Raw genomic sequence first — 10033 nt, forward strand, 5'->3', positions numbered from 1 at the left:
GTGTGTTTATTGGAAGCATTTCCCTCTGATTTCCAGGCTGAGTTTTGTTGATGACTGATTCCTGAGTATGAGAAGGTGAACTATAGTTATCTGGGAGATGCAGAGTGTCTGAGGATTCTTACTTATTTCCTGCTGTTGAGTTCTGTGTGCGTTGGGTGTTGGTTATTATCATGAGGTTTGTAATTTGTACAGTTCCTAGGAGAATGTTGCCTCATTGCATGGAATAGGAGTTGTGTTGAAGCTCTTATGGTGCAGTGGTTGTGACCATACCTCTGAGTCTGGAGGCCCAAGTACAAGGCCCACATGATCTAGCGGTGTATAATAACATATCTGAAAAGGTTGATTTTAAAAAATGGAGTCAGCCACGTCGTGTCTCGAGTATGCCCCACCATTTACCAAGATCATAGTGTTTCTGTAACCTCCATATTTCTGCTCTTTCCCTAATTCCCTTCAAAACTTTGGTGAAAAAAAAATCCATCTCAGATTTGATAGAAGTTGCAGATTTAGCATTAATTGTCAATTATGGCAATGAGTTCCAATCTTCTCCCACTCTTTGTGTGTCACAGTAGTTCCTTATTTCACTCCAAAAAGATCTGACTGTGTTCTTTGGATAATGCCCTGGATCTAGACTCCCCATCCGATAAAAATAAGTTACTTCCATTGGCGTGAATTCTTCACTTTAATATTTCAAAAACGTTCATCAGATCATCTTTTAACCTTCTAAGCACTGAGGAATATAACCCTATTTGTTTAAGCTCTCCTCATTATGTAACCCTTGCAGCTCAGGGATCATTCCAGTACTGTAAATCTGTACTGCATTCCCCCCAAGGCCAATACCTTATGTGTGGTGAGTTATCTAGAATTGTTCTCAGTAGTCTAGTGATAATCAAACCAGGGCTTTGTGTCACTGAAATATGTTGTTTCTGTGTCGCCATAGTCTTATCAGAACGTAGGGACTGCTTTCATATTAGAGAGAGACAGAAGTGACTGTGGTCATTTAACCTGAGGGCCACCAGATCTCAAGCGAGGGAAGAGATTGAGAAGGAGAGTCCTTCATGGTAGCCTCAAACCAGTGATGGGAACTGAACCCACACTGTTGGCATCACACTGCTCTGTAAACCAATGATGCAACCAACTGAGCTAAGCATTCTCACTGAAATATGACTTCTACCCCATAATATTCCTTTTCTCAAGCCATTTCCATTATCCTATACTTTATGTATCTCTTCATGACATTTTAATGATGTCAATACCTTGGTCCCCAGGTCTCTTATTACCTTTTTCAGTATCCTGTTCATTACTATTTATGAAATAACAACCCCTCTACCCTGTTCCACTCCCAATGCCACTGACTCACCACTTCTATCCCACATTTACAGCTGATCGGATCAACAAAGAACTTGAGAAGGCAAATTTGCTGGAGAGATACCGTGTGAGTGGAGTAGCAACTCCTCACACCTTCTATCCATTCTGTTTCTGGGGCCAGCCGTCCTCTGATTGGTCACCCTATTGTTGCATTTCCCTGAGCATCTTGCAGGTTTTTTTGCCATATATGTACCCGTTATCTGCATGTATTTAAGTGCAGATTGTGGGGTTAATATTGACCAGAAGTTGAGCTGGATCAGCCATGTAAACACAGTGGCTGCAAGGGGCTAGGAATCCTGAGTGAGTAACTCACTTCCTGACTCCATAGATCCTGTCCACCATCTATAAGACACAGATCAGGAGTATGATGAAATATTCTCCTCTTGCCTGGAAGTGTACAGCACCAGCAATACTCAGAAAGCTCAACAGCACCACCAGGACAACAAAGCCCACTTGACTGCCACTCCATCCATCACTTGCATTGTTCATTCCCTCCAAACTGTCAGACAGTGGTAGCACTCCTGAAGATGCACTGCAGCAACTCATTAAGATTCCATCCACATCACCATCCATACCCATGATCCCCACCACTTGGAAGGTTAGGACAAAAGGTGTCTTAACAGTAAAACCTGTAAGATCCACCACTGCCACTGCCATCCCCCCCACCCACCCACCGCCAAACTTCACGCCACCATGGCTTGGAACTCTACTTTGATTCCTTCACTGTCACTATTCAAACTTCTGGAACTCGCTTCCAGACAGTACTATGTGTGTCCTGACATCCCAATGGCTACAATGGTTCAAGAAGGCAGCTCATCACCACCTTCTCAAAGGCTGTTAAGAAAGGGTAGTAAATTCTGGCTTAACCTGTCATGCAGTCTTCCTATGAAGGTTTAGGTAAAGAAAACTGTTCACCGAGGGTGGAAAGGGTGATGGAGGAAGTCACGATTCCTCTTCCTGTTTTACACAAGGATTGCACCGTATTGTATCACAGAGGATGGAGGATTTTGCAGATACAAAAAGGATTGATACGATAGATAGATCCTGACAACCCAAGGAATAACCTAAATCAGACAGTACAGAGAAGGTTGGGCAGTGAAACCATTGTCTGGAAATAGATTAGGTCAGGAGAATTTTGACACATCATCAGATTTGAAACTGGTGAGTGGTGTGGATCCTTCCATCAGAACCAACCTTTCTGGAGGTTTGGCTGTGGGTGATCAGTCAGGGGAGGTTGGGAAGAAGTGTGAGTGGAGTCCAATGTGGTGAGAGCTTCAGTCATTCACCGAGGGTCATGAACCACTGACTCATTCCTACAGTGGAGGAGCCAGTGTTGGACTGGGATGGACAAAGTTCAAAATCACTCTGCAGAAACTTGATGTCTGTGTCACTTCCAAATAAACCTGTTGGACTATAACCTGGTGTTGTGTGTTTTTTAACTCATTCCTACAGGTGAGAGGTGTGTGAGGTGACTGATACAGGCTCCCAGGATCTAATATCATTCAGGATGCTTCTGTTACACAACTATTGACTTAAAGACAGCAACATGGAAGAAAAGCCCTTCAAGAGTGAGATATGTGACCGAGCCTTCATGCAGACATCAGCACTCGGGGAACGCCAATGGATTCACACTGGGAAGGAGCCGTTCGAATGTGAGGTGTGTAAGCAGAACTTTACAAAGTTATCAGGCCTGGTGAATCATCGCCGTGTTCACACTGAGGAAAAACCATTCACGTGCGAGACTTGTGACAAATCGTTCTCACAGTCATCAAAGCTCCTAATGCATCAACATATTCACACAGGGGAGAAACCCTTCACATGTGAGGTGTGTACCAAATCATTCTCTGATTCTTCGACCCTCTGCAAACACCAACGCATTCACACACAGGAAAAACCATTCACATGTGACACATGTGACAAATCGTTCTCACACTCAGAAAACCTCCGTAGACACCAACGCATTCACACAGGAGAGAAACCATTCAATTGTGAGGTTTGTAACAAATCATTCTCACAATCAGTGAACCTCCGTGCACACCAACGTATTCACACAAGGGAAAAACCATTCAAATGCGAGATGTGTGACAAATCATTTTCATCGTCATCGAACCTCCGCACGCACCGACGCATTCACACGCGGGAGAAACCATTTACTTGTAAAGTGTGTGACAAGTCATTCTCGGATTCATCCGCCCTTCGTAGACACCAACATCTTCACACAGGAGAGAAACCATTTGTGTGTGAGGTCTGTGACAAATCATTTGCAGACTCATCAAGACTTCTGCTCCATCAGAGGATTCACACAGGGGAGAAACCATTCACATGTGAGGTGTGTAACAAAGCATTTTCAGTGTCATCGGCCCTCCACAAGCACCAGGGCATTCATGCAGATGTGAAGCCATTCACATGTGAGGTGTGTGACAAATCATTCTCACAGTCAGAGAACCTCCGCACGCACCAACGTATTCACACAGGGGAGAAACTGTTCATGTGTGAGGTGTGCAACAAATCATTCTCACGGTCGTATAACCTTCGCAGACACCAATATGTTCACACGGGAGAGAAACCATTCACATGCAATGTGTGCAACAAATCATTCTCGAGGTCTTGGGACTTCCTCGTCCATCAGAGGATCCACACAAGGAAATAATTGTTAAAGTCTGAGATTTGTGATGAGCCACCCAGGAAACCACAGGATTTAAGAGGGAGAAAGTCTTCAGGTACAATATTTGTGACAAGTCTTTTGAACAGTCAGCATATCTCCTGATCCATTAACATACTCACAAGAAAGAAATTGTACCAAGATGAGTTTTGTAATAAAGCCTTCACACAGTCTCGGACCTCCTGGAACATTAATGATCCCATACAGGCCCACTTGTACCAATCTGCCCTCAGACTGTGAACCTGTACACAATCACACTGTGCAGGATGTTCAGTGGGACTGGGACGCAGAACAAGAAGCAACTAGTGATGACATCACCGTGCTGAGGGATTATGATGTAACAATGGAGTGACCCTGCAGTGTGATGTCAGTGAAACAGGACTTGGAGTAACCCCCAGGCAGTGAGGACAACCCGCTGTGTTTGTATCCAGAGGGTTTACACAAACTGAACAACACTGTGCACAGATAGAGTGTAAGTGTAAGATTATTTTTTTTGTGAACAGTTCAACCAGTTCTAATCAACTCCAAAGCATCAACAAAGGATATTTCTTGACTTGGAGTAACCCCCAGGCAGTGAGGGCAACCCGCTGTGTTTGTATCCAGAGGATTTACACAAACTGAACAACTCTGTGCACAGATAGAGTGTAAGTGTAAGATTATTGTGCTCTGGTTATTGTGTCCTGTAAAGAATATAACTTCATGTACAGAGATATCACTGGGAAGTGAAGTACAAGCTAGGGAAGTAGGTGTACATCACTGACATGCTGTCAAGCACTGCACTCTCTCTGAAGGAAGTTGATGCTGGTACGCAGTGTGAAATATTCCAGATTCAACAAGAAGCAACAGCATGACATGTCATACTCTGGTACTCATCAAACCAACAGAGACATTAATTCTGACAGATAGGTGTCTTGTTCAGATCAACCAAATTTCACTGAGATGCACTTCTTCAGGTGTTATAGTAAGTTGTGTTGAAAGGATGGTCTGAAACCACCAAGAACGCTGTTGTTGTAAGAGAAGTATTGGACAAACAGAGGTGAGATCATGACCCAAGGTGACATCTTGTAAAAAAGGAGCAAGATCATTAACCTAAATAGAAGAGTAAAGAGATGCTAAAACATCCTACACAACCCATCAAGGAATTGAATCTAGTCTGAGGTAAGAGTAGTGCTCTACTGGCCAAACGTGAGAAATAAGATGAAGGACACATCAGCCAGTGCAGTGCTTGTAATAAACATCCAAGTAAATAAGATAAAGAGCTGCTCATGACTTGTGACTTACCAGACAGTCCGTAGATGAAACTCCCACTGGAACTGATTCTCTCGTCACAGTTGACTACTGTTTGTCAGCGGGGAGTTCGAGTAGAGATGTCACTGACTGTCAGTGAGATCATAGAATGTCTGAAAGCACACTTCAGTCATCATGACATCCCTGACATTGTGTTCAGGGAGAATGACCTCGATTCATGAGTGAAGAATTCAAACACTTTCTGAATGTTTGAGAAATTCAGCATCACACGTCATCTCCATACAACCCAGTCAAATGGAAAGACTGAGGCAAAAGTGAAAATTATCAAAGGGATTGTGAATAAATCAGTTATATCCAACAGAAGCCTGTACAAGGCAATCTTAGAGTAGAGAGACACACTCACTGAAGAAATGGCAAGTTGTCCAGTCCAGCAACTCATGTCACACCACACCCAAACTATTTTTCCAATAATTGAAAAGCTATTTAGGCTAGAAATAGCGATGTGAGTGCTGGCAGCCAAGTAAAACAACAGATAAATTTCATTTTGATAAAGGTGCCACAAGCATGCAATGCACTCAATAAAAGTTAGTCCACTTGGCAAACTGTTAATTGTGTACTGTATTTGAAACTGAATGACCAGATTTAGTGAAAGCACAGACATGTCTGTGCACATGGAGAAGATGCTCCATCATAGCAGAAGAGGTAGCTCTGACTATACCGGCAGATCAAGAAAATTAATAACCATCAGTTCTGGAAGTCAGCCATTTCCGAACAAGTGCAATGGTTTGGCACCAGCAATCACACAACAATATCCTTAGAGAGACAAAGTCACCTCCAGAACCAGCAAACATCAGATGAATAACCAACAGAAATTCCTATGCATACCTTAAGGAGACCTGCACACTTTAAAGATTATATGTGCAATACTTTGTAGAACCAGAGAAAATGTGAACAGTCCAGAAAAATATAACTTTTTACTTATGTGATAACTGTGTTTCTGAAATATGTGTACAGAATAACTTACAAATGATTCTGCATGCAATTTATTTTTCTTGTAAAATGGATGGTTTCTTTTGAAAACTCAATTGTCATCTTGATCTGACTTCTTGTCATCTTAGGGAAATAAAGATTTTGAGCAAAACCATTTTTCACGCAATTATAGTTGACTGTTGTCCAGTGTGAACTCGCTGATTCTGTGCTCGCTATCCAGTTCAGAACGAGCGAGCCCTGTCCTCTGCGTCCAGTTCAGATCGGGAGATTCCTGTGCTCCCTGTCCAGTTCAGACCAGGAGATTCCTGTGCTCCCCGTCCAGTTCAGACTAGGAGATTCCTGTGTTCCCTGTCCAGTTCAGAGCGGGAGATTCCTGTGCTCTCTGTCCTGTTCAGACTGGGAGATTCCTGTGCTCCCCGTCCAGTCCAGACTGGGAAATTCCTGTGTTCCCTGTCCAGTTCAGACCGGCTGATTCCTGTGCCTTTGGAATAGTGTCAAATCTTGACCAAGTCTTTCCATGCCTTAGGACTTTAGTGTTGTGAGTAAGTGCATGTGAAAGGATTTTTAAAAAGTACTGCAGCTGCATTTTTATTCACTCATAGGAAGTGGGTTGTCCTGCATTTATTACCTGTCTCTAGTTGCCCTTTTGAAGGTAGTGGTGAGGTACATTCTTGAACCTCCACAGTCCACATGCTATGGGTTGGTCCACGATGTGATTTGGGAGTTAATTCCAAGAATTTGACCCAGTAACACTGAAGGAATGGCAATATATTGAGTCAGGATGCTGAGTAGCATGTAAGGGGACTTGCAGTCAATGGTGTTCCCATGTATCTGCTGTCCTTGTCATTCAAGGTGGAAGTGTTACGTGTTTGGAAGGTGCTGATTGAGGATTATTGGTGAATTTCTGCAGTGCATCTTGAAGATAGTACCCACTGCTGCGACTGAGCATTGGTGGTGGAGGAAGTGGATGCTTGTGTGTTTAGTCCCAATCAAGTAGGTTACTCTGTCCTGGATGGTGTCAAGCATCTTAAGTGTTGTTGGAGCTGCACTCATCCAGGCAAGTGTGGAGTATTTCATCACACTCCTGACTTGTGCCTTATAGATGGTGGACCGGTTTTGAGGAGTCATAAGATGAGTTATTCACCACTGCATTCCTCACCTCCAACCTGCTCTTGTAGATATTGTGGCTATGTGGTGAGTCCAGTTGAGTTTCCAGTTAATGGTAACCTCAAGGATGCTGATAGTCAGTGGGGAGGTTGGGGGGGAAGCTGGGGAGGGTGGGGGGGGGGGTTGTTCAGTGACAGTAACACCATTGAATGTTAAGGTCTGTTGGTTAGATTGTCTCTTATTGAAGATGTTCATTGTCTGGCCTTTGTGTGGTGCAAATGTTACTTGCCACTTGTCAGCACAAGCCTGGATAATGTCCAGATCTTGTTGCATTTAAACATGGACTGCTTCAGCGTCTGAGGAGTCATGAATGGGGCAGAACATTAAGCAATCATCAGAGAAGATTCCCACTTCTGACTTTATGAGAGAGGGAAGGTCATTGATTGAGCAGCTGAAGATGGTTGGGCCTGAGGAACTCCTGCAGAGATGTTCTGGAGCTAAGATGACAACTACAACCATCTTCCTCTGTGCCAGATATAACTCCAAACAGCAGAGAGTTTGTCCCTGCTTCCCACTGATTCCAGTTTTGTTCGGGCTCCTTGAAGCCACAATCAGTCAAAAGCAGCCTTGATATCAAGGACTGTCACTCTCACCTCACCTCTGGAATTCAGCTCTTTTGTCCATGGCTGTAATGAGTTCAGAAGCTGAGCAGCCCTGGTGGTACCCAAACTGGGTGTCACAGAGCAGGTTATTGTTGAGCAAGTGCTGCTTGATAGCACTGTTGATGACACCTTCCATCATTTTACTGATGATCGAGAGTAGACAGATAGGGCAGTAATTGCCTGGGTTGGATTTGTCTTACTTTTTTGTAAATTTCACGTACCTGGGAAATTGTTCATATTGGGGAGTAGATACCAGTGTTGTAACTATAAAGAAATAGTTTGGTTCTATGTGCAGCAAGTCTTCAGTACTATTGCTGGAATGATGCTGGGATTCATAGCCTTTGCAGTACCCAGTATCTCCAACCGTTTCTTGATATCATGTGGAGTGAATTGAATTAGCTGAAGACTGGTATCTGTAATGCTGGGGACCACTAGTGGAAGCTGAGATGGATCATCCACTTGGTACTTCTGGCTGAAGATTGATGCAATTGTTTCATTCTTGTCTTTTGCACTAATGTGCTGGGCTCTTCTATCGTTGAAGTTGGAGATATAAATAGATTCCCTACAGTGTGTCAACAGACCATTTGGGCCAACAGGTCCACACCGATCCTCCAAAGAGCATCCCACCCAGACCCATCCCCCTGTAAACCTGCAATTCCAAAGGCTAATGAATCTACCATTCCTCAATATTATGGAAAATGTAGCACCTAACTTACACATCTTTGGACTGTGGGAGGAAACCGGAGCACCCGGAGGAAACCCATGTAGACACGGGAAGAACGTGCAAACTCCACACAGACAGTTGCCCAAGGCTGGAATTGAACCTAGGTCCCTGGTGCTTTGAAGCAGCAGTGCTAACCACTGAGCCACCATGCTGCCCACATCTGTGAAGCATTTACCTCCCAGTGGGTTGTTTGATTGTCCACCTCCATTCATGACTGGATGTGGCAGGACTGCAGAGCTTAGATCTGCTCTGTTGATTGTTGGGTCGCTTAGCTCTGTCTGTCACAGATGACATTTGGCATGCAAATTGTCCTGCTTTGTAGCTTTATCAGGTTGACACATCATTTTTAGGTATGCCCTGGTGCTGTCCCCGGTACTAGGAGAGTTCCTATTGGAAAGACATTGTGAAACTTGAAAGGGTTCAGAAAAGATTTACAGGGATGTTGCTAGGGTTGGAGGATTTGAGCTACAGGGAGAGATTGAATAGGCTAGGGCTGTTTTCCCTGGAGTGTCGGAGGCTGAGAGGTGACCTTACAGCAGTTTATAAAATCATGAGGGGCATGGATAGGATAAATAGACAAAATCTTTTCCCTGGGGTGGGCGAGTCCAGGACTAGAGGGCATAGGTTTAGGGTGAGAGGGGAAAGATATAAAAGAGACCGAAGGGGCAACTTTTTCACGCAGAGGGTGGTACTATAGAATGAGCTGCCAGAGGAAGTGGTGGAGGCTGGTACAATTGCGACATTTAAAAGGCACCTAGATGTGTATATGAATAGGAAGGTTTGGAGGGATATGGGACAGGTGCTGGCAGGTGGGACTAGATTGGGTTGGGATATCTGGTCGGTATCGACGAGTTGGACCGAAGGGTCTGTTTCCATGCTGTACACCTCTATGACTCTGTGACTCTTAAGTGAGGACTGAAGGTGCTGGAGAGTCAGAGTCGAAAAGGGTGGCACTGGAAAAACACAGCAGGTCAGGCAGCATCCGAGGAGCAGGAGATTTGATGTTTTTGGCATAAGCCCCCATTCCTGGTGAAAGACGTATACCCAAAACGTTGACTCTCCTGCTTCTTGGATGCTGTTAACCTGCTGTACTTTCCAGCACCACCCTTTTCGATGCTGCTCCTGGCACACCCCATTGAATTTCTATCGAATGATCCCCTGGTTTGATGATAACAGTTGAGATGGGGAGATGCCAGGCCGTGAGGTTGCAGTTTGTATTGGAGTTAATTCTGTTGCTGTTGATGGCCCACAGTACCTCATGCATGCTCAGTTTTG

At 44.2% G+C, this 10033-nt stretch overlaps 1 protein-coding gene across 1 annotated transcript in view; it reads left to right on the forward strand.

Moving 5' to 3' along the window:
* The window catches only part of LOC122541197 (zinc finger protein 91-like), a 16136-nt gene extending 11634 nt beyond the window's left edge, over window positions 1-4502 (forward strand). Inside the window, exon 3 of the mRNA XM_043677822.1 lies at window positions 2897-4502. Coding sequence (XP_043533757.1) covers window positions 2897-4015 — 1119 coding nt within the window. The 3' untranslated portion in view covers window positions 4016-4502. The remainder of the gene's footprint in view (window positions 1-2896) is intronic.
* Window positions 4503-10033: the final 5531 nt, after the last annotated feature.

This window comes from Chiloscyllium plagiosum, chromosome 37 (assembly GCF_004010195.1).
Source record: "Chiloscyllium plagiosum isolate BGI_BamShark_2017 chromosome 37, ASM401019v2, whole genome shotgun sequence".
NCBI lineage: Eukaryota > Metazoa > Chordata > Chondrichthyes > Orectolobiformes > Hemiscylliidae > Chiloscyllium > Chiloscyllium plagiosum.